Source organism: Colletotrichum gloeosporioides (assembly GCF_011800055.1).
Source record: "Colletotrichum gloeosporioides strain Lc1 chromosome Unknown consensus_12, whole genome shotgun sequence".
NCBI classification, from domain to species: Eukaryota; Fungi; Ascomycota; class Sordariomycetes; order Glomerellales; family Glomerellaceae; genus Colletotrichum; species Colletotrichum gloeosporioides.
The window spans coordinates 86,125-111,714 of NW_025544657.1; the positions used below are offsets into that span (position 1 = coordinate 86,125).

The 25,590-nt window shown below is 51.1% G+C and overlaps 7 protein-coding genes across 7 annotated transcripts; 4 read left to right on the forward strand and 3 right to left on the reverse strand.

The window, feature by feature from the left end:
* Positions 1–928: 928 nt before the first annotated feature.
* On the forward strand, positions 929–1,581 carry GCG54_00000369 (Tryprostatin B 6-hydroxylase; the record flags this gene model as incomplete). The annotated part of the gene is made up of 3 exons (XM_045400509.1): positions 929–994; positions 1,045–1,183; positions 1,241–1,581. 3 exons carry the CDS (start codon positions 929–931, stop codon positions 1,579–1,581), a joined length of 546 nt encoding a protein of 181 aa, XP_045269484.1.
* Positions 1,582–1,607: 26 nt separating this feature from the next.
* Positions 1,608–8,264, forward strand: GCG54_00000370 (Cytochrome P450 monooxygenase mpaDE; the record flags this gene model as incomplete). The annotated part of the gene is made up of 9 exons (XM_045400510.1): positions 1,608–1,673; positions 1,725–2,475; positions 2,531–2,687; positions 6,342–6,621; positions 6,674–7,138; positions 7,211–7,359; positions 7,428–7,595; positions 7,663–7,909; positions 8,058–8,264. 9 exons carry the CDS (start codon positions 1,608–1,610, stop codon positions 8,262–8,264), a joined length of 2,490 nt encoding a protein of 829 aa, XP_045269485.1.
* Positions 2,934–5,120, reverse strand: GCG54_00000371 (Pyrimidine pathway regulatory protein 1; the record flags this gene model as incomplete). The annotated part of the gene is made up of 1 exon (XM_045400511.1): positions 2,934–5,120. One exon carries the CDS (start codon positions 5,118–5,120, stop codon positions 2,934–2,936), a length of 2,187 nt encoding a protein of 728 aa, XP_045269486.1.
* A 314-nt stretch (positions 8,265–8,578) lies between the features above and the next one.
* On the reverse strand, positions 8,579–9,100 carry GCG54_00000372 (uncharacterized protein; the record flags this gene model as incomplete). The annotated part of the gene is made up of 1 exon (XM_045400512.1): positions 8,579–9,100. The coding sequence occupies one exon, from the start codon at positions 9,098–9,100 to the stop codon at positions 8,579–8,581; it is 522 nt and encodes a 173-aa protein (XP_045269487.1).
* Positions 9,101–15,092: 5,992 nt separating this feature from the next.
* On the forward strand, positions 15,093–19,055 carry GCG54_00000373 (Cytochrome P450 monooygenase 1; the record flags this gene model as incomplete). The annotated part of the gene is made up of 9 exons (XM_045400513.1): positions 15,093–15,431; positions 15,485–15,587; positions 15,643–15,717; positions 15,783–16,385; positions 16,456–16,864; positions 17,475–17,915; positions 18,000–18,753; positions 18,833–18,999; positions 19,046–19,055. The coding sequence occupies 9 exons, from the start codon at positions 15,093–15,095 to the stop codon at positions 19,053–19,055; spliced, it is 2,901 nt and encodes a 966-aa protein (XP_045269488.1).
* A 740-nt stretch (positions 19,056–19,795) lies between these two features.
* GCG54_00000375 (Cytochrome P450 monooygenase 1) lies at positions 19,796–21,590 on the reverse strand (the record flags this gene model as incomplete). The annotated part of the gene is made up of 5 exons (XM_045400514.1): positions 19,796–20,235; positions 20,283–20,873; positions 20,932–21,000; positions 21,074–21,173; positions 21,222–21,590. The coding sequence occupies 5 exons, from the start codon at positions 21,588–21,590 to the stop codon at positions 19,796–19,798; spliced, it is 1,569 nt and encodes a 522-aa protein (XP_045269489.1).
* Positions 21,591–22,708: 1,118 nt separating this feature from the next.
* GCG54_00000376 (Ophiobolin F synthase) lies at positions 22,709–25,429 on the forward strand (the record flags this gene model as incomplete). Its single annotated transcript, XM_045400515.1, has 8 exons — positions 22,709–23,023; positions 23,095–23,366; positions 23,430–24,228; positions 24,298–24,452; positions 24,524–24,687; positions 24,739–24,846; positions 24,904–24,964; positions 25,021–25,429. 8 exons carry the CDS (start codon positions 22,709–22,711, stop codon positions 25,427–25,429), a joined length of 2,283 nt encoding a protein of 760 aa, XP_045269490.1.
* Between the last annotated feature and the right edge of the window lie 161 nt (positions 25,430–25,590).

Sequence of the window (25,590 nt, forward strand, 5' to 3'; positions counted from 1 at the left end):
TGATTATCGTCATTCTTATTATAGTCGTCCTCGTCCTCGTCCCTGTCCTCGTCGTCACTATCGATACTATCGCTTTCGATAGGAGTAATCAAGTGCACAGGAAATTCAGCCGCGCAGACACAGGAAGATTGGGCGGGCTCGAGCTCTGCACTCAACTTTCAGTTGGACAGGTCGTAATCTCGGGGTTTATCATCCACATCTACCTAGATAAGCCACCATCGTTATGACACTTTTACATAAGAGGTCTGTCTCCAATAGAATCCGGCCACAAGATCTGTATCATTGACTCGTGAACCGCCAGTTTCAGCTACAAGAGCATCAGAAGTTCATGATTTAGACTGCAAATGCCATTCATTAGATTCAAAATAATTGCACTAATGGTCCTTGAATTATGAGTCAGTGACTTCAAACTCTGCTCACTCCATGGTAAGGCCAAGGAACTAGCGATAGAAGTAGGCCCGCCGCGGGTACGTTAACAGAGGTGAAGGCCCTCACGTTGACCGTCACAATTCCCGCCTAGTGTACGTGAACGGAAGTTAAAGCCCTCACGGTGACCCTCACTAGACGTTATCTCTTGGCCGTGGCTTCTGCGTCATGTCGTTAACGGTCTCCCGGACAATTTTGCTCACCGGAGTGCCCAGTTTCAGACTTTCCCAGCGAATCAGCACAGCCGATATACTGGATAACTCGGTGGGTTACTCTCACGGCTGTCGGTGTGCCGAAGATGTCCGTAATTTGCCCGGCCAGTGCCTGAAAGTCTAATTGAACGTCACCCTCACCACCAAAGCTTGCACTGTTCTTCGCCATCATGGACATGGCACATATAATAAATGACAAAAGCCAGATTACACAGGCAATGGATGCTCATTGTCGGAATAGCAAGGTGAGAAGAAAATTACCCAATTCAACGCCATAAGACAAGGTCAACATGGACTTCCGTTTGCCGCAAGCTGCAATTGCCTTTATGGTAGTCATCGGAGGTGCGGTCGCGTGGGTAAGTTCGCCTGTCTACGTGAATCGAAAGAAGTCGCTAAAACTAGATAGAAGCTGTTGAATTCTCTGAAGAGCCCAATGGCAAACCTGCCCGGACCTTGGCATACGATAATTTCAGACCTTCGATTACGATACGAAGTTGCCAGGGGACGAGGACCCCATTGGATCCATCAAATGCATGTGCAATACGGTCAGTTCTCGCGACGCATTGTCAGGTCCATTAGCTGGCAATACTAAACATCAACAGGTCCCGCGGTTCGTTTGGGTCCTAGTGAGGCAAGCTTCCAAGACCCAGCCGCCGCCCAAATCATACATCGCATCAAAGGCGAGTACTTGAAGGCGGATCTCTACGACAAATTGATCACTGGAGTTGTCAATGTTTTCACCACTCGGAATCTTGACGTCCATAAACGCCAGCGACGTCTCCTATCGTCCGAGATGGCCGAGTCTGCACTTCAGAAACACGTCCCCGTAGTCGAATCAAACATTCGATTGGCACTGAATCGCATGCGGGAAAACATGGAGAAGAATGACTACACGGCAAGTACATCACTCAACTCTACCGATATATGTACTTACTGTCTTTGAAGGACGTGTATCATTGGTTCCTCTCAATGGCCACTGACATCATCGGCGAGCTTAGCTTCGGTGACTCCTTCCGGATGTTGGAGACTGGAGAGGTAGACCCGATACGTTCGACTCCAAGGCCATTCATGCTGACTACGTCTTAGGAAAACCAATACATCAAAGACATGCAGAGCGTGGCCCAGGCCGGAGGAGTCCGGGTCACTTTTCCCTTTCTGCTCCAATTATCGAAACTGGTGAATATACCGGTGATAAGCGATGCTGTCGCCAACCAGGAGAGACTCATTGGTTATGCTGACCAGTCCATCAAGCGTCACCAAAAGTTGGCGCAAGATAACGGCGATGAGATGAAAAGCACGCTGTTTTCGAAGCTATACAACCAAGTGAGCGATGGGAATCTCAGCTTTATTGAAGTGCGCGACAACGCCGTAGGCTACATCGTTGCAGGCTCAGACACCACCGCAAGTGCCACATTCCAGAAATTCGATGAATGCCAACAGCTAACGATTATGAAGGCAAATTCCTTGACCTACCTCGTGTGGTTGCTTTGTCGCCACCCAGAGGTTAGGGACATCCTCGTCGCAGAATTGCGAAGCCTACCCTCAAACTTCAATTACGAACAAGTCAAAAGCCTCAAATACCTCGGATACGTTATCGAGGAGACACTGCGCCTCTACCCCGCCGCACCGGCCGGTTTGCCCCGGCTCGTCCCGTCTGGCGGTGCGGAACTCGGTGGCTATTACCTTCCAGCTGATACCGTTGTCAGTACGCAGGCTTGGAGCTTGCATCGTGACCCCAGAGTTTTCTCAAATCCGCTCAAATTTGACCCTGGACGATGGGAACATGCAACGAAGGCAATGAAAGAGTCACTGCTCACTTTCGGCGGGGGTAGTCGTGGTAAGCATCCGTCATATCGCGTCCAGTTCACAGTGCTAGGTCTAACCTGCTCCAGTTTGCTTGGGGGTTCACCTCGCGCGAATGGAGTTGCGGCTCGCTGCGGTCCATTTCTTTCTTGCGTTTCCTGAAGCAACAATGTCGTCCGAGGAAGGGTTCACGGATGATGATATGGAACCAGAAATGTATTTCCTCTTGAAACCGGCTTCTCACAGGTGCCTCGTGAAGGCAAATTGAGCAAAGCTAAGCACCTGGCGAGGTCGGCGCGGGTTGTTGTTCCGGACCCCTGGACACCTATACTGCGATTCCCTGCTGGACGAAGCACCGGCTGAAGTGCCTTGCTGGACTCCGCTATTGTGTGCCTTATCATAGGGTGGGCTATGAAACTCCAACAAGCATGTACATAGATCATTAGAATGTATTATTTTATGGCTACTGCGGCATTTTGTTGTTTGTTAGCCTCAAAAGTACCGACTTGGAGCTTCCCCTAATCCAAAGAGCCACTCTTGTGACAGTTGAGCGATCGCATCACTATGGTACTGCTCGTAGTAGATATTCTGCAGGTCCCCGAAGCAGTCGCGTAGCGTATCATCCACCGTCATGTTGACAAAGGTCTGGTTTGTCTCGTGCCCATACATGGCGTCTGTGAGATTCATGTCCACGGGCTGGGATGTGTGGCCAACATCTGCGGGCGGATTGGCGAAAGACAAAGTCGTTGCCGATGTCTGCCCATTTTGTGCTTCCACTACGTCCGCTACAACCGCGTCACTCAATCGGTCAAAGACTTCGGAACAGTTGCGTGCCATGGCCCATCTTTCTGAGAGAGCGACCAACACCTTAGAGCAGGCACGAGTATCGTTGACAACCTGACTGATAGATGGAGTTGAACTAAGGGTGGCATTGGCGACGTTTCCACTGCCTTGAGACCGGTTCTGGATGTGCTGAATGTGGTTGCGTAGGGCATAGATATAAGAGAGGCCGGCAATGAATATAGAATGAAGAGTGACCCAGGAGTAATTGATTTTTCTGGATCGATGTAAGTTGGCGTATAGTTTGATTGCTTCTTGTGACGAGTCGAACATGTGCTGCAAAACGTTGCTATTTTTGGAGGCGTCGCAAATGGAGGGGGACGGTCGGAATAGCATGAGAATGCCGTTGTGGTACAGCAGCTCGTACCATTCCGCTGAACGGAAACTAGATCTGCCTGCAGGAGATGCGAGAGGTGCGTCGGCGGGAATGAGCGGGAGGCTAGAAGTCCCCGCACGCCACGTTTGGAGCTCCTCGGCTAAAGCCTCTCGGGTAGTCTCGTATGCGGCGTTGCTTTCTCTGTTGATCGTGCTTCGGTGTAGTGAATTAAGAATCTTTCCACAGATAAGTCGATATCGCACGATATGGACGAATATGACTGTGCCCAGATGCCACTCTGGGGTTCCAAACAGCGCTGTAGACAAGTGACCTTGAATTGGTACACTGGCCGGGATCGACTCCGAGTGAGGAAGCTCGGCGTCGATGTCGTCCAGCTGTATCGCGAGTGGTCGCCCAAGAATCATGCTGGCAATGCGATCCATGGATACCACGCTCCAGAAGCATCTTCGCTTGATCTCCAGATCCTCCTGTTTGGCCTCGATTTCCGTCTCATCTCCGTCTCGAGGTAAGGTGTAAGTTGACGACTTGTGTAAGCCAAGTTCGAAGCATGTCCGCGCTGCCACTCCGATGAGATGCCAGACATTTGTGCTCGTATCGTGGGACGTCGTGCCCATTCTGTACTGGCAGATGAGAAGCAGTGCCTGAAGCGCCGTAATCCCGCCCCGACCGAGAACATCAACAAGACGCGTCAGGGCTCGATTGTAGTGGACCTCGGCGTCCCAGATACCGTTCCAATTGAGCTTGTAAACTTGTGCCGTGCCGATCGCAAGGGTCATATCGACAAGGAAGCCGTCAACAGGATCGATCGAGTCGGAACTCCTTGCCTCATAAACGGCATCCAGCGCCTTGTCGAGCGCCTTTGGAGACAGGAATGGGTAACAGAGTCGATCATGGCTACAATACGCATTCACTATCTCTGTCGCCATGGCCCTTGGTGGCAGGCTCGAAGCGGCGTTGAGGATGAAGCTTCCTGTTGTGCTATCGCTGTTCGATATTAATCCCGGAGGTTGGCTGGCAATGAGTTGAGACGGCGCGGCAGGTTGACTGTGCGATTGAAGTAGATTAGCGAGGAAAAGACCACTTGTCGATCCGACGAAGTCTTTTCCTCCCCCAGCACTGAGTGAAAGATGGATAACTTGGCTGGCGATTTCGTTGCCGCCGGCAGAGGCTCTTTGATCCTCGGTGTGTAGACCGAGGCTTGATGATGTGGTAGGGGTGACCAGCCTGTCTCCGCTACTTGCCCGTTCCTCGCGCCGCTGTTGCTGAGCCTCGGCCAACTTGCCGGATAGATCGTCATTCTCTGCTTGAAGGTCTCGTATCTTCTGCTCAAGTCTCTCGACATCCTGGCGTCGCAGCTCAATTTGGTGCTCCCTTGCTGCATAGGTGCATTGGGCGTTGATCCTGGCACACGGCGCGCATGACGGCCTCGTACGGTCGCACCGAACCTTTCTGCGGTGACAGCGCTGGCACGCGCCGGTCCGGCTGGCGGATGCCGGTGGCATTGGGCTGCAATCCTTGCCTCTCTTTTCTGCGAACGGAATCAACTCATGTTGTACCGGCTTATGCTCGAGAGGTCTTGCATGCGATGACGAAGGTTTGCCAGGACACTGAAGGGGGCTGGGTTGTTTCCGGGAAGTTGGAAAGTCTGGGGTAACTTTCCAGCGTGGGGGCATTAAGTGCTGGAACAGGGCCATCTTTGGCCAACAGTCCCTCCCGGTTTCGGTCATGTTAGTGGGTCTGGGGCGGGATTTCCTCCTGGTGCACCCAACACATTATCTGACTACATTGATAATCATCTTGCAGCGATGAGGCACGACGTGATATTTCTTTCACCATTTGTGTAATGTTTGGCATATGGGCTTTATCATAGTTTTAGTCGCTATATTACAAGTTGCTTTTAAGCTAGGGCCAGAACGCCCAGCAACAGCATCGTCATGGCGAGTCCGGTTTCCGAGAAAAGTTGACCTCTTAATAGGGGATACCCCACGTAATCAATGAAACTTGACGAAGTTCCCAGGATAAGTTTGCTGATGCAAGACGTCACATTTGACCCCAATTATATCACATGTGTTTGGGTCTGCCGTTTGCCAGCGGGGAGTTAAGGCTAACTACGCCCTCCTCCGGCCCATCCCTACCACTGTCCAGCTTTTTTGGTCACAACTGCCAGTCACTGCTGGCCTGCCCCGCTTCGACTGCCTGAAGAAGTTCAAAGGCTCCGGCCATAGTACTGGACCATATCTATCCAAATAATCAGTTGAACCAGTCGAGATGAATGAATGATGTACTGGGTTTTAATTGGAAGCTATCGGTACAACTTTAGATAGACCCTAAGACTCCAGGAAACTGTAATTGGAGGCTCATGCGATCACTGCGGGGTAGCTCATTGACACCGGAGTTTTCACTTTTTTCCGATTGTCCTTTGGACTAAAGGCAGCATTCATGGATCGTGTGAGTCTGTCCGACTCCACCGGAACATCTCAACCACATGTACTTAGCGAGGCAAGCAGGACATTTCAGGAAGAGCAATAACCACGCCGAAGGACCGCTGCCTGATGTGCTACAACATTGATATCTTGATATTTAAGCTTTTGGACTCTCCTGTGATTCTAACTATTGCGTATCTTCTTCAGGCCTGACCCGACCCAGAATATGCCGTCCAAGCCCACATTTTTCCACAATCTCCAGTGGCGAACGCCTATTTTCAAAATGAGCTTCTTTAACAGCAAGCTCATAGCCCTTCTGGGGGCAATTGTCTCGTACATAGTCGCCGTCTCGATACTCCGCGCCTTACGTCCAGGTCTTCGTCAGATACCAGGCCCGTGGATTGCTAGATTTAGCCCTATTTGGAGAGTGATGTTCGTGTGGAATGGAAACGCTCATGAACGATACCGAGATCTTCATGCAAAGTATGGACCAATCGTGCGAACTGCCCCGAACGTCGTTGATATCTCCGATCCTTCCGCCATGTTCACTATATATGGCATCGGCAGCAAATTTCTCAAGGTTCGTACATACGTGGTGGACAGTGAATGATGAATCGATGCTCACAGAACAGTCTGCGTTTTATCATACCCTATCAATGGCATACGAGGGCAAAAACATGCCTAGTATGTTCTCCACCACCGATCCCGAAGAGCACAAGGCCCTCAAGCGGCCGGTTGCCCAGAAATTCTCCATGAGCTCGATACGAACACTTGAGTATCTGGTAGACCCCTGTAGCCAGATTTTCACCGACGCTATGTTAGAAATGCAGGGGCAGGTTGTCGACCTCGGAACCTGGGTTCAGTGGTACGCCTTTGACGTGATCGGCGCAATCTCGTTTGCTCGAAGGTTCGGATTCATGGAAGAACGCAAAGACATCAAGGGAATGATTGCGGGTATCGATTTCGGACTTGTCTATGTCGGCCGGGTCGGGCAGGTGCCATCTCTTCATCCGTTTCTCCTCGGGAACCTCGCCCTTAGGAGGGCTTTTTCTAAGCTAGTCCCCGTCTCCAGAGATCCCATCGCAACTTCCACAAAGGTATGTCCGACTGGGACGGTAGTGGCTCAGATCCCCTGCTCAGAAGGCTTGTCTTACTGATTGTCTGAGTAGATGGTGTTGGAAGGCATCAAGGAGTACGATGCTGAAGAAGCAGACACTGCTCATAGACGGGACTTCCTCGCATACTTACGACAGCAGCAGAAGTCCACCGGCACCATCATGAGTACTTGGAAGCTTATGAACCACTTGATGAACAATCTGTAAGTTCTCGGCGCGCGACATACTCCTAAATTGTAGGCGCGTTCTACTAACAAGCCTGGGGATCTAGTCTCGCTGGAAGTGATACTACGGCTATTTCTCTCCGCGCTGTATTCTACTATCTCCTGAAGAACAAACACGCGTACCAAACGCTGCAACACGAAATCGACAAGGCCGACAGGGACGGCAAGCTATCCCCCGTTGTGCAGTACAGCGAGAGCCTGGAACTTGAATACTTGTGAGCGTTGAGATGGTTTCCTCAGGCAGAAAAGCTCATATGAAGAACACTTACACAATTTCAAAAGACAACTATGTATCAAAGAAGCCATGCGAATGCATCCCGGTGTATCATATCCCCTCGAGCGTATAGTGCCCGAAGGTGGAGTCGAGCTATGCGGAGTTCAGCTCCCAGCGGGAACCATTGTAGGTATGAACGCAGCAGTCATTCATCGTAACTACGAAATATTTGGTGAGGATGCCGACGAGTTTCGACCGGAGCGTTGGCTCTGCCCTGAGGAGCAGGCCAAGAGCATGGATCGGCACTTATTGACCGTAAGTCACAGCACTATCTTGTGTTCATACCCGTCTACTGCCCCCCGAAATTCTGCATCTCTGATCTGCATCGTTGCCTACTTCAACGCCACTAATCGGGTATTATCTGATTAAGAGCACTGCTAATATATGAATTCGCTGCCTAAAGTTTGGAGCTGGCGCAAGAACGTGCATTGGGAAAAACATATCTATCATGGAAGTCGGCAAGTTTGTGCCCCAGATCCTTCGCCAGTTCGACTTAGAATGGGCGTCGAGCGAGCCGGAATGGACAGTCAAGACGTTTTGGTTTGCAAAGCAGTCAGGACTCCTGGTCAGATTCAGTCCTCGTGCGGCGGCTAGCGGTCAGGGTACTTGATGTTGTAGTGAGGAAGTGTCAAGGCTTTGAGTTCGTATTTTGAATATTAACAGCAACGTGAAGATGTCCTTACGAAGTAGAGGACACTTTAGTGTTATTAATTCTAGTTTTCGTGTGTTTTCCCATCTCATAGTTGTAAGATGGGTGCAAGATTGACGCAAGAAGCACCCCGAGATCTGTACTCAGTTTCAAAATATCCTGTCCCGTATCGCTCTTTTGATGGCCGCTCTCAAAATCGGCAAAATGGCGATACGATTCGTTGCCAAGGTCTCATTGCGCGGAACCTTTGACGCCTGTAACCTGACCTACGGCCTCTAAAGATCCTGTTGGAGCCTCCATCTGATTGTAAGAGTAATGGTGTTGCCCACTCGGTTACCTTGCCTCCACTCGGTAATCGAAGCGGCAGGAATTGTGCCAAGCGCGCCCTGTCCTTCGAGGTCAATGGAGGCGCGGTTGAGTCTGATATCGGTGTTCCGGAACCGGGCTTGAATTTGCATCTCGGCATGCGCAGGAAGGTCGTAATCGTCACCGAGATGGATTCCAAGGAAGGCGGACCCATCAGCCCGGTTCCAGACAGAAGCTTCGACTTCTCCTCCGGCCGAGCGGCCTTCCTGCGTGAGAGGGTCGCCGGGTGCAGGGATGGTCAGCTCGAAGCTGTTCCAAGTGGGTGCATTGAAGAATGGGACGCAGCCGACAATTGGTCGACACACAGATTGACGCGACTTGAGGTTGACCGCGTCATTGGGCGAAATAGGGAGGGGGCTCGCGGAGGCGCAAGACAGAAACAGGAAGATGTAAGCTAGCGCTAGGGCTAGGAAGTTCTTTTGAGATGACATTGTGATATTGGTGGAAACCTGTGGAAGAGAGATATGACCGTAATGCTAGGCGTTGAATAGGCTGAAGGAGATCGTAGAATTTAGCGCATACGAACTTCAACACCTTCGGAAACTGAGCACCGAGTTCAACTTTTATAGCTCGTGTGAGGTGCACAATGTCGTCGACTTCAATCGGATCAGTCGGACATGAGATTCTGTTCATAAATTGTCGAAATCTGGATCTACCTTGCACATCGTGAGCCAACTGAGTTAGTTCTCAACCTGTCTGGGCTGGCTTAGAACTCAAAGCAAAGTGCGGGTCTACCGCACGACCTTTACTTTGCAAGAGAACAGTCCGTTCATGTTATGAACCTGTGTTCGATCATCTAGTTCAGTTTATAGTGGATGCACCACGTGAAAGCTAAATCGGCATGCCGCATTCTGCGTTCTTGATTTACACCTTCGCCTCATTGTCGTATTACAGAGGTGGATCATCTCGCAAAAAGTCTTAACCGGCGAAATGGTTAAACTCTAAAATTCCGGGAACGCTCGGGGTAGAACCCATGATCATAGTTAATTGACGACTTAATTACCTGGTAAAGTATATCATCTAGTTTATTAACGCCAGAAAAAGTCCAATTTGAAGAGTACGAACGGCTAAGCGTTGTGTTCGAACCCTCCGTGAGATCCGGGCGAAGCCATAAAACAGCTGTCTCAGCACTACTCCGATGCACCCAAGTTTACCACTCGATATTACTTTAACCAGTCCTTCCAAGACACTTGCCGACCTCCACATCGCAGATTGGAAACGAGTTTGCAGTAAACATTTTCCTCCGCGCGTTACCTCCCAAGTCTAAATATCAGTAAGTGGTCAACTTCAAGTCCATCGCTTTGCTCTTATCTAATTGGTTTTGGTGGAATCTAGTGAAGTTCTCTTCTGTTTCTCTATTGTCAGCCCTTGCCGCTGTGTCTATGGCAAAATACTGCCATATCGACTACAACGATTGCTTCAGCCAAATCACTTTTGAGCAATTCTTCGACGACCGCATCCAGGCATGCGCCAGCCTATCGGGCATCATCGATGGTGTATACGGGCCTGAGATTCAGTGCAAGAACGTGCCTGATTGGGTTCCAGCACCGAGCTCAATCATCGTGGCGGGCGCTGAATGCTCCTTCTCATGTCAAAAGGTGTAATGAGACCATGCATCGAGACAATTTTGAGCCTGCATTTCATTCCTAGATGTTCAGAGATGGGGAATCGTTACAAGATTCAAAGTGAACCACACGACAAGAGTAACAATGTTCAAGCGAAGTCGCACGGTAGCATACTTAATGCAGCCAAGCCTGGGGGTCTGACTTGTTTGTTTGACAGAGGTCCGACAAAAAATCTACTAAATATGACAAACAAATTTAAATCAAACATGACAAAATTTCCCTAATCAATTAGCCTCAACTGTGGTTCATCGAATCGACGTCGTCTATCCAACGGAAGGTTTAGTAAACGATAAGAACGAACGCCGCTGACGTGACTGTCGAGCTTTTCGGTTGATGCAACGTGATCCATCTAGGACTTCGGACCCCAAAAAGGTAATTGTGCCTAAAAAGGAAAAATTGGCTTTTCAGGATACGAGAAGGAAGCGTGCAGTTGAAGGACATATTATACTAGCCTCAATTCAGTATGTTCTTGAAACGCAGGCCCACTTCTAGCTTACCGGTTGCATCGGGACCTACCTAGAAAAGTCGAGCGAATGTCAATATCCAATTGCAAATGTAGCCGACCCCACGCCAGGCCCAATGACGTATCTCGTCACACTTCGCGCGCATGCGTGCATGGTGATTATATGAATACTGTTTTCTGCGGAACGAACGACAAAGTCCAAGCAGTTGAGTCAACGCCCTACTAGGCAAACCTGCAGAATCCACGGCAGACAGTTTTCTTCACATCGGATCTGCAATGGCCGGCGGTGCAATTCTTTCTCTCAATTCAACAGACATCTTCTTTACGACGCAGGGCAATGCAACTGGCATCCCCTTTTTGATGGTCCATGGCTGGGCTGCCGACCAGACCGATTGGGCCTTTCAGACCATGTTTCTTGTGCTTCTGCAGCTCTTCAATGTCGTTACCATGGACCTCCGAGGTCACGGCCGCAGCACCTTGTCCCCATCATGTCCCGTCGTCATGGATCCGGTCACTATGGCTGACGACGCTGCCGCTCTTTTAAAACACCTAGGTGCAAGCGCCTCCAACAAAGCCATCGTCATGGGTCACAGCCTAGGCGGCACTGTTGTCACGGAACTGGTTCATGGCTACCCAGACCTCATTCTTGGGCAGGTAGTAGTTGACCCAGCATATTACCTGGCTCCTAACGTTACAGAGGAGCTTCTTCCTGCACTCGAAGAGGACTTCGACAGCGCTGTGATTACGTTCTGGGAGAACAATGTTACATATCCTGCAGACACGCCGGATTATATCAAAGAATGGCACAAGCTTCGTACATTGGGTGCTGATGAAACGGCGATGATTGAGGCATGGGTCCAGATGAGTGATGCGCAAGGGCCGAGTGGTATGGATTATCTGAGACCAAAGAAAGTCGCAGGTATTCCGAGGCTGGTTTTGAGCAATACGGAAGCGGGCAAGGAGGTCGAAGATGCGGCTGGTATTGATGATGCATTTGACACGGTTGAAGTCATAAGCGTTGGACATTGGATCATGAAAGTTGCCCCAGAAAGATTTAACCAGGCCCTTGAAAAGTGGATCTCGACTTGGATATGAGTTGATGGTAGAGATTGTGACCCAGCTTAACGACCATGCATCAAGACAACCTCTTAGCTTACCTAACATTTACAAAAACAACGTGTTATAGAGGATGCCGCGATTCGTTGCAATGTTTGACTTGATCCAGGCCTTGAAAGTGACGATGGTTGAACGAAGTGATATGGTGACTCGCAAGGCCTCAACAGCGGCAAGACGGCAGGCTCGCCAGGCACCACGCTCCGCGCACGCGTGAAAAAAGGGATTAGCCCAACTCTACGGAATGATGTTGTGTGACAATGCGAGGCTCCCGCTCAAAAATGTGAGGGCTGTTAGAACGGGACAAGTTTAAGTTCAGCGGTACCAACATAGTAGCGAGCCTACGCACTAAATGACGAGTCATGGGTTGTACATATGACTCGACGCTTAATCTATCTTGAAGTATCGCGTATAGACAGCGAAGAGCCTTACCAGAAAGCTTCGAAGATCTCCACGAGCGAGATTTCTGCAATTTCCGACACTAGTCTTAGCATGCTTGCAGCCCCAAGGCTCCACAGGTCACAGATCAGCATTCACCACTTGCTTCTGGTGAGCCTCATCTAATGTAATTGGTCCGCCTCCGCTATGACGACGTCATCGGACAATTCGTATTCCTTTGGATCGTCTCGGTTTCGCTATTCACTTGTCCGGGGCCCCCTTGGTCAAGGAGACCATCGAGCTGGGTGATCAACTCGACGTCGTTGCTTCCGCAAGTGTTTGTATTTACTCTCAAAGACATTGTAAATTGCAGAACCTATACACTGCAAGACATAAGGTAGCTCATAGCCGAAAGCCTCTGTAGTTGAACACTCTTTATCGTTGAGGTATCAGAAAGGGACGGAGGCAAAAGAGAAAACGTCGAAAGTCGAATGGTCGCTCTTGAGAATGAGATGAAACGAGAGGGAAGAGCAACTGAGAAGGCTTTTGCAATTGTTGTGATAATGTCGGATCAGTCGTTGTACCTTTCTGCGTCAACTTGTCGTAGTCACGGAGCCTGTGAACAATTGTTGGCTTGCAATCAGACTAGACTGGAACAAATCAACACCGGCAGCGCAACATTCACGTGTGACGGTCGCATCAAGCACCGCGCTACCAGCCTCTAGTTTGAAAATCGCTATATGCGACTACACACTGGAACCCACCCTTGGTTATGTTCGATTTACGAAACCCACCTCTCTCAACCTGAGAGCTCTCGTTACCTGCTACGTATCTCGGCCTGATATAAGGTCTTGCTCAGACAAAAGCTCCGGTGTCCAGGGCTTGCAGGTCGGGGGTACCAGTGGCCGAGAAACTACAGACATGTCTACTAGAGCAACGTCGAGAACATTTAAACCTTGCGTTTCTAATTAAGCTTATTCTGTATTGAGCTTACGACAAAGTTGTAGCTCTCGTGTCACCCCGCTCATGGACCTGCCCTCTTGGGATGCTCTCCCCAAAATGGCAAAACAAAGTCCTATTCCGTGGTATACTATCATATCCTGCCAAAACGTCGGCGGAAGACTAACGAACACCTCAGTGTCCGTACACTACGCCGGGATATGTGGCGTGCCTAGGGTAGCTAATATTTGCATGGCTTTGCACCTGGCTCGATGGTCTTGAATTATCTGGACCATGGCCGAAGATGCCGCCCGAGGATTCGGTTGGCAGAGCGTCCGCCCTTTACTTCTGAGGCCAGATAGTTCGATTTGCTCCTACCTGTTGCGTTCAATGCTGATATTTGATTGGCTAAGGTTATCTAGACAAGAATGCATCTGGAGAAACTTTGATTGACTACCTGCATTTGCTGTTGTTCTTCCGCCCCATCGCCGTGAGCCAAAGGCCGTGCACGAGAAGCAATATGTGTCTCCCCTTCTTGTATCACCTCTCCGTCTTGCCGGTGGTCACTCTGTGAGCTTTGGGAGCTGAAGGAAGATACACGCCCTGCATTAGTGGTTGCACTCCCAACTCTGCGAGGCGCCGTAGTCACAGAACGATTGCACCTGATCAAGCAATAAGAGGCTCTTCGATAACGATTGTCGATTGCCCGCTAGTTTCCTACCGTAAGGCCACAAATTTTACGTTGGGGCACCTTTCGTACGGCCATCTCATCCTTCAGTATGGCACTTCGCCTGCCCAATGACCCTCAAATTTGCTTCACTCCACTACTAAAATTGAACATCTGGAGCTGGGATGAGCTTCGATGGGTATTGGCCATTGTCACTTCATCCTCAACAGCCCATTGGCATCATTTCGAAAAGATAAAACGTATAGTCAAACATCCAGATATTCATAATAAACGCCAACCTTAATCTCTAGCTCGCCTGCCACCCGAACTCCACCCACGTGGGGAGCTTGCTTGCGTTCATCAAGTGTCACAGAGGCTTGGGCACGTGCAGTCAACGGACTGAACCCCAAGGTACTCTGCGATCATCGCGCAACACTAAGCGGCATGCGGAGTAGTCCGCGAGATTTTCTGCTCCCCCGTTTCGAGGGGTTGAAGTGAGGATGATGCCGGTGGGAGGATAAGGTTTGGTGTCTCGCTGGGCTTGTTGGGACCCGTTTATAATTGATACTGTGTTAGGGGTGCATTCTTCCAGCCCCTGCATTTTGTAGTGCTACCTGATGTAGCTTGCACTGTACGAATGAGTCGCTTGCATGGCCCTGCTGAATCGTGTATGAAGACGTAGTTCGTCCGAGTTGAAGAAGATCACCTCTCGTGCTTAGCAATTGAACGGGTTCCATTGAACGCGTCAGTGGAGCCTTGCAATCTGTACCTGCAATAAACTTGAGCAATGGCGTGGATGGGGTAATACCGAATGTCATGGTGATCCTGCAAGGGACAAGGTTCCTTTGCAGATAAGACAACAAAATCCGCGAGACCACTGACTGGAGAGAACAGGCTGCCCATACATCATACAGGGGAGACACTATGGGTACAACCAGGGAAGATTCTGCTCAAACAAAGTTGGGACAATAGCACGCAAAGGGCGATTCCTAGATGCGCATATGCCGCAAGATTGAGAGACCAGGCCTCGATCCCAGAACGCCTCGAAGTGGGGCCGCCACCGGTGAACACTTGTTGGAGCGCTTCGACTGCTAGGACCCTTGAAGCGGCCCGAATCGAATACTAGTAGGGGTCATTCATGACATCCGATCACAAGTCCGCCCTGAACCTCATTGCAGTGGTCGCCTCTTACTTTCTGAGCCAGTGACTGGAAGGAAAATATTGAATCATCTTCAATGATGGCGTCCAACACGTCGTTGTACGGGTGCATACTTGCGACTATCTCGTTTTACTTCAGTTACAAAGCAGTCGTCGAACGGCGAAGAAGAGCTGGCAAAGTCTCAGTTACAAGTCTTCCCATACTTGACCAGGGAAAATGGTGGGACGTGTTCAACCTCAAGCCCAAATTCAGCTTCTATCTCGATGGCAGAAAGGCTCTTGGGCGCGCAATTGAGCAAGCCAACGGCAAACCCTTCCGTATCGTTGGTCCTGGAAGAACACTTACCGTCTTGCCTCCCCCATACGCAGAGGATATCAGGAATGACAAGAGACTTGACTTTGGGAAGGTGGTGGCCCAGGTATCTTCTGCCCTCTGTCCTTCTTGATGATAATGTTCTAAATGTTGTTTCAGTTTGTTTCTCATGAAATCCCGGGTTTCGAGGGTTTTGCAAGCGGTCTGAACGACCTGCCCGTCGTCTTGGATATGTGCAAATACAAATTGACAAGGGAGCTTGGTATGTACAAAGGCATCAAGAGACGTCCGAGGGCCATTAGCTTACCAGTCTCAAGCGAGTGTTATAGAGCCTTTGCCGGCTGAGTCCGAGATGGCCATTGAAGATATTCTACAGATACCCCAAAGCGACAGTAGGAACACTCCCATCAGATGTAGAATCTCGTCGGATTAGAACAGTGGACTAATATTCGTGCAGAATGGCAGAAGGTTCCAATCAAGCAGCGTCTGAATCTGCTTGTTGCTCGTGTCTCTGGGCGCGTTTTTCTCGGTGAAGAGCTGTGCCGTGACCCGGCGTGGCTCAACATTGCCGTCAGTCACATCATGACTGGCTTCTTGGCAGCTCTGAGTTTGAGAATGTTCCCAGCGTTCATGAGACCCTTTGTTCACTGGTTTCTGCCTCCTTGCCGCAAGCTTCGTTCCCAAGTGGAGCAGGCCCGAAGTCTGATCCGCCCTGTCATTGAGAAGCGAAAACAAGAGAAAGCAGTAGCCATTGCGAAGGGCGAACTTCCCACAGAGTACAACGACAGTATTGAGTGGTCGGAGACGTATTCAAATGGTCGCAAGTTTGATCGCGCGGATCTTCAGCTTGGCCTTTCAATTGCCTCCGTGCATAATACGACGGATCTTCTTTCTCAAGTAGTCTACGATCTTGCCGGTGATCCTGAGATGGTACAGCGCCTGAGAGAGGAAGCGAAGCAAGTGATTGGGGAATCGGGATGGTCCAAGACATCTCTCTACAATCTCAAGCTACTTGACAGCGTCATCAAGGAAAGCATGAGGATCAAGCCTATTCTCACCGGTAAGTCATGTGCGGACAAATTCACACGATCTTCAAGAAAATGACGCTGACAGGCCATGTTGTTACACAGTTGCCATGCCTCGCGAAGTCACCGAGGAGATGACTCTTCCAGACGGCGTGATATTGCCAGAAGGCACTGTCATTGGCGTCTCAGCAGAGCGTCACTGGGACTCGAGCATCTACCCTGAGCCGCATACCTTCATCGGGGACCGCTTTCTGAAGATGCGACAGACGCCCGGGAAGGAAAACGTTGCCCAGCTTGTAACGACCAGCATTAACCACCTGGGGTTCGGGCACGGCAATCACGCGTGCCCGGGCAGGTTTCTCGCCGCGGCCGAGATCAAAGTGATCTTGACTCAGCTGATTCTGGGGTATGAGTGGAGAGTGATAAAGGGCCAAGAGCCAAAGATTCGGGTGCTCGGCGTGAATCTCGACTCAGACCCTTCAGCCAAAATTGAGATTCGGCGGTGTGCAGTGTAGTAGTAGTAACAGTATGAAACTGAAGGCCATTTGAAAAGGCCCGAAAGATGTCGCGTGCGCGACTGGGCCAAGGACGGGACTGAAGTCGGACTGGCCGAAAATGAAAATGAGTTGTGATCGGCGTAAAGCCCGTAGCCCCCAAAGATGAGCATAAGGCTGTGAGGATGAACACGACTCGCGGCTACAGGTGAAGATCAAGATGTAGCACGGCAAGAGAAACAGGTGCATTGACATTACCGGGAAGGAAGCCGAGCCAATGACTCGGGATACCCTGGACACAACCCCGGCGCGAGTTCCAGTGATACCCTTGCCTGCAGGGTATGATTTTGAGGAGCTTCGTTGCTGTACGGTTTGGGAACATGTTCGCGCAACCTCTTATCGGCTGCAACGAAGGCCCGCTTCAAGCTCAAAGCTTCGAATGTTTGCTGGCGTGTTTTTCAGATGCCTCACGTGCGTTCCTCTTGGTGGTTCTCGAACTTATCGCCAAAAATGGTCTCGTCACTCCTTTGGAGCTCGTCTCCCGTTGGACTAGAGTCTGATAGTGTGAGGAGAATTCTCACGCTGCTATTTTGCGTTGTAAGTGATGAAGAAACTCCCGTAAGCGTATAGTGATGGTTGGTCTGACATGCTGCAGAGTGTCCTGTACACGCTGTGGAGGATTTCGTATAACGTGGTCCTCCATCCTCTGCGCAAGTTCCCTGGGCCGAGACTTTGGGCGGCATCGCGCATACCATTTGCAGTCACTTGTGCCACAGGTCAGGGGCATCGGAAGATCTTGCAACTGCACCAAACATACGGCGATATTGTACGAGTGGCTCCGGACGAGCTGGTCTTCTGCTCACCAGATGCTTGGAAAGACATTTACGGGCGCCGGAAAACCGCAAGGGGCGAAATCAGCAAAGATTACGTGCATTATGCCGAGGCCAAAGACAGTATTCTCGGAGCACCAAAGGATAGACACACCCAATTACGGCGAATCCTGAGCCGCGGCTTCACCAACTCAGCGGTGCTCGACCAAGAAGGTCTGATCAAGTCTCATGTTGATCAATTGTGAGTTTCATCACTTTCTGCCTCAGAGGCAATCTTAAGGTGACATCGAGGTTTAAGTTGCTGATGGACGATGCCCCGCTGCAGGTTCAACATTCTGGCTGAGCATGAACAGTCACAAGGGCCCCGAACGCCAATCGACATGAATAAGTTGTTCAACTTCGTGGCTTTGGATATCATCACGGATTTGGGCTTTGGCGATTCTTTTCATTGTCTTCATACACGGGAATACCACCCTTGGGCTCAATTCTTTTTGGACGCACTGCCCGCAATTGCTCTTGCTACCGCTTTGAAGCAGTTTCAACTCATTTTCAGCGTTCTCATGGCAATGGCCCCCAAGTCTGTTCTTCAAAAACACGAGAACATGGTGCGGCTCACAAACGACATTGTTGAAAGGCGGCTGGATGAGGCTGATCGACCTGATCTTATACAAGCCATGAAGGAGCCTACGTCTGGGCTTGAAGCTAAAGTGAGTACTCTGCTTACTTCGTCAGATGACAATCAAAGGCTAATCGAATACCAGCAACCTTTGAGCTTACATGATATCCAAGCGAATGCCCAGATCTTGACAATGGCGGGTTATGACACGACTGCCACGGCTCTAGCAGGCACCACGTACCTTCTGGCAGCAAATGCCGATGTCATGGCGAGACTGACTCAAGAAGTACGGAGCTCTTTCAAAGAAGAGAAGGAGATTACTATCTCAAGTACCAAAAGCCTGAAGTACCTCAGAACCGTCATTGATGAATCCCTGAGAATGTATCCGCCGGGTGCCTCAGGGATGCCGCGTCGCATAGGCGAGGAGGGAGACGTCATTCTGGGTCACCACATCCCCGCAGGAGTAAGTCGCCAAGTCTGTGTGGTTCTATTTTTGCCCTGAAAAGTTTGTTTGCGCATCAACTAACGCGACCCTCTTAAAGACCATCGTGTCAATATGGCAGTACGCCATGTACCACAACGCGAACAATTTCTCTGAGCCCGAGGCTTTCATCCCTGAGCGATGGTCAAATGATAAGATCGATCTCAGCGACAAAAGAGAAGCGTTTCAACCCTTCTCATTTGGGCCTCGTGACTGCATCGGGAGACAGTATGTTTTACCTGTTACAATACTTGTGCCACACACCTCTTGATAGACAATACTGACCAAGATTCCGCAAAGTCTCGCCTATGCCGAACTCTGTATCATCATTGCTAGATTGGTGTGGAGATTCGATCTGGAACTTGTTGACATGCCTGGTCAAAATTGGCTAGGCCGACAGAAAAATTACCTCCTGTGGGATCGAGGTCCACTCAACATTCGACTAAGACAAAGAGCATTATAGGACAACTTAAGCTCAACACTTTGACCATTTTTGTTTAGGTCGTTTAGCTGGCCATATGTACAGTCTACAATATTGATAAGCCGTTCAAAGTGATATGATTCCTAAGTTGCTTCAATAATTCCACGACATTTGCTTCATCGTGGAACGCCTGATTTTCCCATGTCTACGCAGCTATATTTCCTCAGTACTTAATTACTGCTATGGGAGAGCATACTAGCGACGACAACGACGACGACAATAGAAAGAACGACGACGATAGAAACGAAGACGACGATAGAAGCGACGATAGAAGCGACGATAGAAGCGACGATAGTAAGGTAGAGTATGGCCACAGGAGAAGTAGATAGCACAGGATAAATAGGCGGTATCATTTCTTTTTTCCATTTGTATTTTCTTCTCAAAATCCAGCAGAACTTGAAATTTGTTTTGTGTCTATTACATTCCGCAAGAACAACGTACTAGGGCCTTTGCCTTTCTAACATACTTTTTGGTGCTTTACCATTCACCAACTAACCGCAAAAGTGGTATAGGAGATAGGTATTTAGCAGAGACAATATCTAACTAATAAGGTACAATAAGTTCTCCAATATCCATCTCTTCCTTCCTCCTGCGGATCTGAATCTTTGTCCACGGACTTGCTGCATTCAGCACTCCAAGGTTAACAACATGGGGACCTTCGACTGGAAACCTCCACTCGTACTTCAGAAGGAAGTGGCACAGGATAATCTTGACCTCATTCGCGGCGAAGAACCTTCCAGGGCAGGCATGAGAGCCGTGTCCGAAGCCGAGCTGGTTGGGGCTGGTGGAAACCAAGTACGACTGCTGCTTCAGCTCCGGGTTCTGGCGCATGCGGTGAAATCGGAGACCGTCAAACTTGTCGCCGTCCTCGTAGAAGGAGTTGTCCCACATGTGTGTTGGACCCACTCCAAGAAGCGTGCCTTGGGGAATCAACATCCCGTTGGCGAGGCGGAAATCTTCCACGGCGATGCGATTGAGGAAGCCTAGAATGTGAGTTTCACCATTGAAAAAGGAGGAGGCAAGTACTGACAATTGGCAACCGGGTTAATCCGTTGCACTTCCTTCAGAACACTGTCCATCAAGTCGAGTTGAGCCAGCCCTGCGTTGCTGAGACCGTGGACACTCAGCACAGAGACGATCTCTTGACGGAGCAGGCCAATAAGCTCTTCGTGCTCCGACAGAGCAAGTAGTGTTTTCTCAAGCAGATCAGCGGTAGTATGGATAGCTACCATTGCCAGACTGATCTGAGCTGTCGCCATGTCAATCTTCCTGCTGAGCGTAGCCAACGCTTGATCGAAAGCATACTCCGGCTCGAGGCCGCTCTCCTTTGCCCGCTCAACCTCGCGCGCGCGCTGGTCCATGATAGGCTTCAGGACGCGGCGGCATCTGACGAGGTCGTATCTCAGAAGCCAGCAGGGAGGAAGAATCCACTGCACGAAGCGTTTGCTCCAAGTGGGAAAGAAGCGCAACGTGATACTGGCGATGAGAAAGTGCTTCGTGTACTTGGCCATGGCTCCGAGCCACTCTTCGCTGCGGCAAAAGGTTTTGCCTCCAAAGACTCTTGAGGATGTTTTGGCGACGAGGCTAACGATGGGTGCGCCAAGTTTGAAGTCCTTCCACTCTGCTCTTGTTAGTTCGACAATGCATTTTGAGACACCGGGACAGATCGTCTAACTCACCATAGCTGTCTGAATACACTTCCGAAAGGCTGTCTGAAACTTCTTCTGAGATGGCCGGGATCATCTTACCTAAATTGTAACAATGAGCCAACACAAGCCGAAATGGATTAAGTATCTTTTCAAATCCGGATGATACACATACCCAGATTCTTGGTCGTCAGATGGTCCTTGACCAACTTCAGCATATCCTGGTCAAGAACATCGCCGATTGGCTCGAACCCTTTCAAAGAACCATTTTGGACCTTGATACAAGTTAACATGACTTCCGACTTTTCATGTTGACAGCCTACCTCTTGGATGGCTTTCAAACTACTCATCACAGGATTAACACGGATCTCGCTAATCATTGAAGCCGGCACAATGAGCGCCTTCCCCAACTCCATGTTTAGCCAGTACGGCGTGTCATGATACTTCTCCGCATACGAAGCAAAGTGCTTTCTGGGCGCCTTGATGAAGGCGGCCAGACGGAATAAAGTGACGAACTCGAACGGTCGTATGGGGTTCGCAATGGGGAAGCCACCCTTGCCGGCCGCCTTCTCACCCATCGCCATGTAAGCGATGAGCATCAGAGAGGCAGCAACCAAGTAGGGCAACAAGCCGTCATTGCGGAGTGCTTCGGCGTCGAAGCCCGCGACATACAGCCGCTTGAGGATCGACATTGAGTTGAATTTTTGGAGAGACAAGAGGAATGAATGCTGCTGGTTGGAAACGACCTCTGGCGAGGACAGCCGTGGATGGGGATGTCGGCGGATATCCTACGAAACACAATAACTACATCTGTTTGCCAAGAGAAGAGAAAGACGGGAGAAAAGCTGATCTCCGCGCTAGTCATACACCCTTGAGAGATCCCAACCACAGGCAGGGGGCTCTCTCACAGCTTTGACATCATGAAGCCGTTCTTTTTTCGATCAGAAAGTTTAAAAGGCAAAGAGGAAAAGATTCCCGTGCCCCTGTTTCCACTCAGAGATGCACTCGCGTACTCCGGGATATTCCCCATAACGAGACATATTGGCGTTTGAACGCAGCTAGCATCGCGGCAGCCATCCCGAGCGCGCGCGGCAGAGTGAAGTGGGCATCGCCAGAGTCGTTGTTTACACGCCGAGTCATGTCCACCGCTGCCATCGAGAGCAAGATCCTCTCGGCCTGGGCGCGGGCTCGGCACGGGCACGGTGCGGACACGGCGCGGGGCGGCGTTTGCTAGGGCTAGACAGTTTTTGACAGTGTGTGTTACGTGCCGGGGTTGTCTGGAATGTTGTTTTCGCAACGTCCGAGGGGGCACGCCGTGCCCCTCGGATTGCGACTCCGACTCGCGAGGCAACACCCTTGCTTGGTTTAATATACATCTCAGGTCCAATCCGGTGAGGCCTTTGATAATCGTGGGCGCGCCCGCAAGAACCCAGGCCGTTGTGATGCACACCCTTGGGATGCGACTTACGTGACCCCGCCATGGTCCGGGGATGCTGACTCGAAAGGGTTTCTATCTGATCGTCACCTAGAATACCCTCAGATAGCAAGAAATGGCATTCATCGCCGTGAAGCTCATGCCGTCTCCAGTAATGGTTACTTTTATACATGTAGAAAAACACACCACAAAGACGCGAGCACCGGTCTTCCACAGCAACAGCGGCGCGCGTCATCGTACCACACTTAAACGGCAATTAACTTTACCTGGACTTTCACAATCGGACTTCGTTTGACTTACACGCCAATTTGACCTACATTTGGATTTCTCACAACCCGTCGCGCATTGCCTTCTTGCGTTTAACGCACACACACCATGCCTACATTCGCACAACCAGTTCCGGACGACATCGTCGCCTCGTCGGGGCTGCGGTCAAAGTTCCGACCTCATGTGCACGGCAACTACCAAATCTGCGTAGAGCCGTCAAAGGGGATGGAGACATTCTACAACGACGCCATGTCAACACAGCTCGAGTCCAAGACTCTGGCAGATATCCCAGGGCTCGGGCTGGTTCACCCAATGGCGCTGGCCATGGCGAACTGTCTTCCGGAGCGGCTGCCGGCCATCACACGATTTGCGGATTTTACCATTTTGAATGATGATTATTATGATATTGCGAAGAGAGACGAGGTGAGATATACGCCGAGGCTCAAGCAGGAGCCGTTTTGAATACTGTGGACTGACGCGGAGTTTCTTGACAGATCGAGAAAGTCAACAGTGATATCCAAAACGCGCTGCAAGACGCCTCAGTGCCCGGCAGTAAGACCCAGAGCTCGGCCGGCTCTGATAAAGACTTCAAGCCAAAACAGATGCAGGCTGCTCTGGTCCTTGAGCTGATCATGCTGGATCAGCAACTTGCGATGGACATCATGTCATCCTACAGCCAGGGCCTCGATGTCGCCACCTTTGCTCCAGACAATCTGAGGACGTTGGACGAGTACTTGCCCGTGCGGAAGGTCAACTCAGGTCTTGAGTAAGTAAACCTGCCTCAATTGGTACCGCCATTGAGAACATCTTTACTAACCCATCTTCCTAGCGTCACCGCTGAAATGGTCTGCTTCGGCATGGGCCTCCGCATCTCCCCCTCAGACAAAGCCAAGCTCCGCCCGGTAGTCGACCTCGCCAACTTCGCCATCACCGTCGTCAACGACCTCTACAGCTGGCCCAAGGAGATCAAGTGCCACCTCGAGACCCCAGGCTCCGAGCTGCCCTTCAACGCCGTGGCCGTGCTCATGCGGCACGGCGGCTACTCCGAGCCCGAGGCCTTCCGAATCCTCTACGCCAAGCAGGCCGAGCTCGAGGGCGAGCACCTCCGCCAGCTCGACGCGCTCCGCGCGCAGGAGGGCGGCCGGCTGCCCGAGAACCAGGAGCTCTACGTCGAGAACGCGCAGCGCGCGGTCTGCGGCTCGGAGCTGTGGAGCGTGTATACCAGGCGGTACCCGTCCAAGGCGGACTTGCGGCAGCCGGAGGTTGAGTTTGTGGACGGGGCGTTCAGGTATGTGGCTGACGGCGAGGGCGCCGGTGAGGAGAAGGTTGTCTCGGAGAGTGTCGAGTCCCTGCCGACTACTGAGGTTGAGGACGAGTTCTCCTCGTCGGATGCGTCTCCGGGCTCGGTTGACCAGGCTATTTCGACCCCGCCGTCGACGACGTTCTGCAGCTGCGAAGACGAGGAGGAGCATATCGCCGACGTTAAGGAAGTATGCGAAGACGAGGCCGACGGTGTCCGGGACATGTCGGACATCTCCCAAAAGTCCAAGAAGAAGATCGACACCCTGCTTCCGGAAGGACCTGGACTCACAACCTACGCGTCCCGACTGGAGGCTGCTCCCGACCACGTCAGTTGACCCCTCGAAGACATCCCAAAAGCAAAAGATAGACAGCTAACCCATGTTTTATCTTCACAGGCCGTCATCGCTCCAATCAAGTACCTCGCCACACTCCCCTCCAAAGGCGTCCGAGACACCTTCATCGACGCGCTCAACTGGTGGCTCGAGGTCCCCGAAGACTCGCTGCGCACAATCAAGACCATCATCAGCATGCTCCACGACTCATCTCTAATGTACGAAAAAAAAAACCCACTCATCCGCAATAGCACGAAAACAGAAAAAAGCTGACGTTGCGATAACACAGTTTGGACGACATCGAGGACGACTCTACCCTGCGGAGAGGCAGCCCCGCGGCGCACATGATCTTCGGAACAGCGCAGTGCATCAACGCCGCGAACCACATCTTCGTCATGGTCCTGGCCGAGCTGCAGAAGCTGCGCAGCCCGTTGAAGACTGCTATCCTCATCGGTACGTCCAGCACTGTCAGGGTGTGGAGAAGTATCAACAACTGACACGAAGCAACAGAGGAGCTGGAAAGCCTTTTCGTCGGACAGGCAGATGACCTGCACTGGAAGTACCACGTCGACTGCCCCTCGACGGAGGACTACATGGAGATGATTGACAATAGTAAGTCGCCATCCACCACCACAGCAAACACCATATATACTAACCGACCACCCCCAGAAACTGGCGGCCTCTTCCGTCTATGCGTCCGACTCCTCCAGGCAGAATCAACAAGAACCGAGTAAGCACCCCTTCTCTCTCTCTTCCCCTCCCCAACCGCACTAACACCCCACCCAGCGTCCTCGACCTCGACCCGCGCCCCTTCGTCCGCCAACTAAGCCTCTTCTTCCAAATCCGCGACGACTACCAGAACCTCGTCTCCGACGCCTACGCCAAGCAGAAGGGCTTCGCCGAGGACCTCGACGAGGGCAAGATCTCGCTGCCCATCATCCTCACGCTGCAGCGCGCGCGCACGCGCCCCGAAATCATGGGCGTGCTCAAGCACAAGCAGCCCGGCCCGATGGCGATAGAGATGAAGCAGTACATTGTGAGGGAGATGGAGAAGTGCGGCGCGCTGGAGTCCACGAGGGAGCTGCTGCAGGGGATGCAGGAGGACTTGATTGCGGAACTGAGAAGGTTGGAGGGCGACTTCGGCGCAAAGAACGCGACGTTGGAGTTGGTGTTGAGGAGGTTGTGGATCTCTTGAAACAAAGGGATGTCATTATCAGTTGTCATGAAAAGGTTTCGTAAGGCTAGGAAAATGGGTTACGGGGGCGTTTGTTTGGTATTGGGATGAAATACAATTGCGTTTTCAAGTCAAGGGCCCTCCAGACTGATGCTCAATACCGCGAAGACCACGCGAGAGCC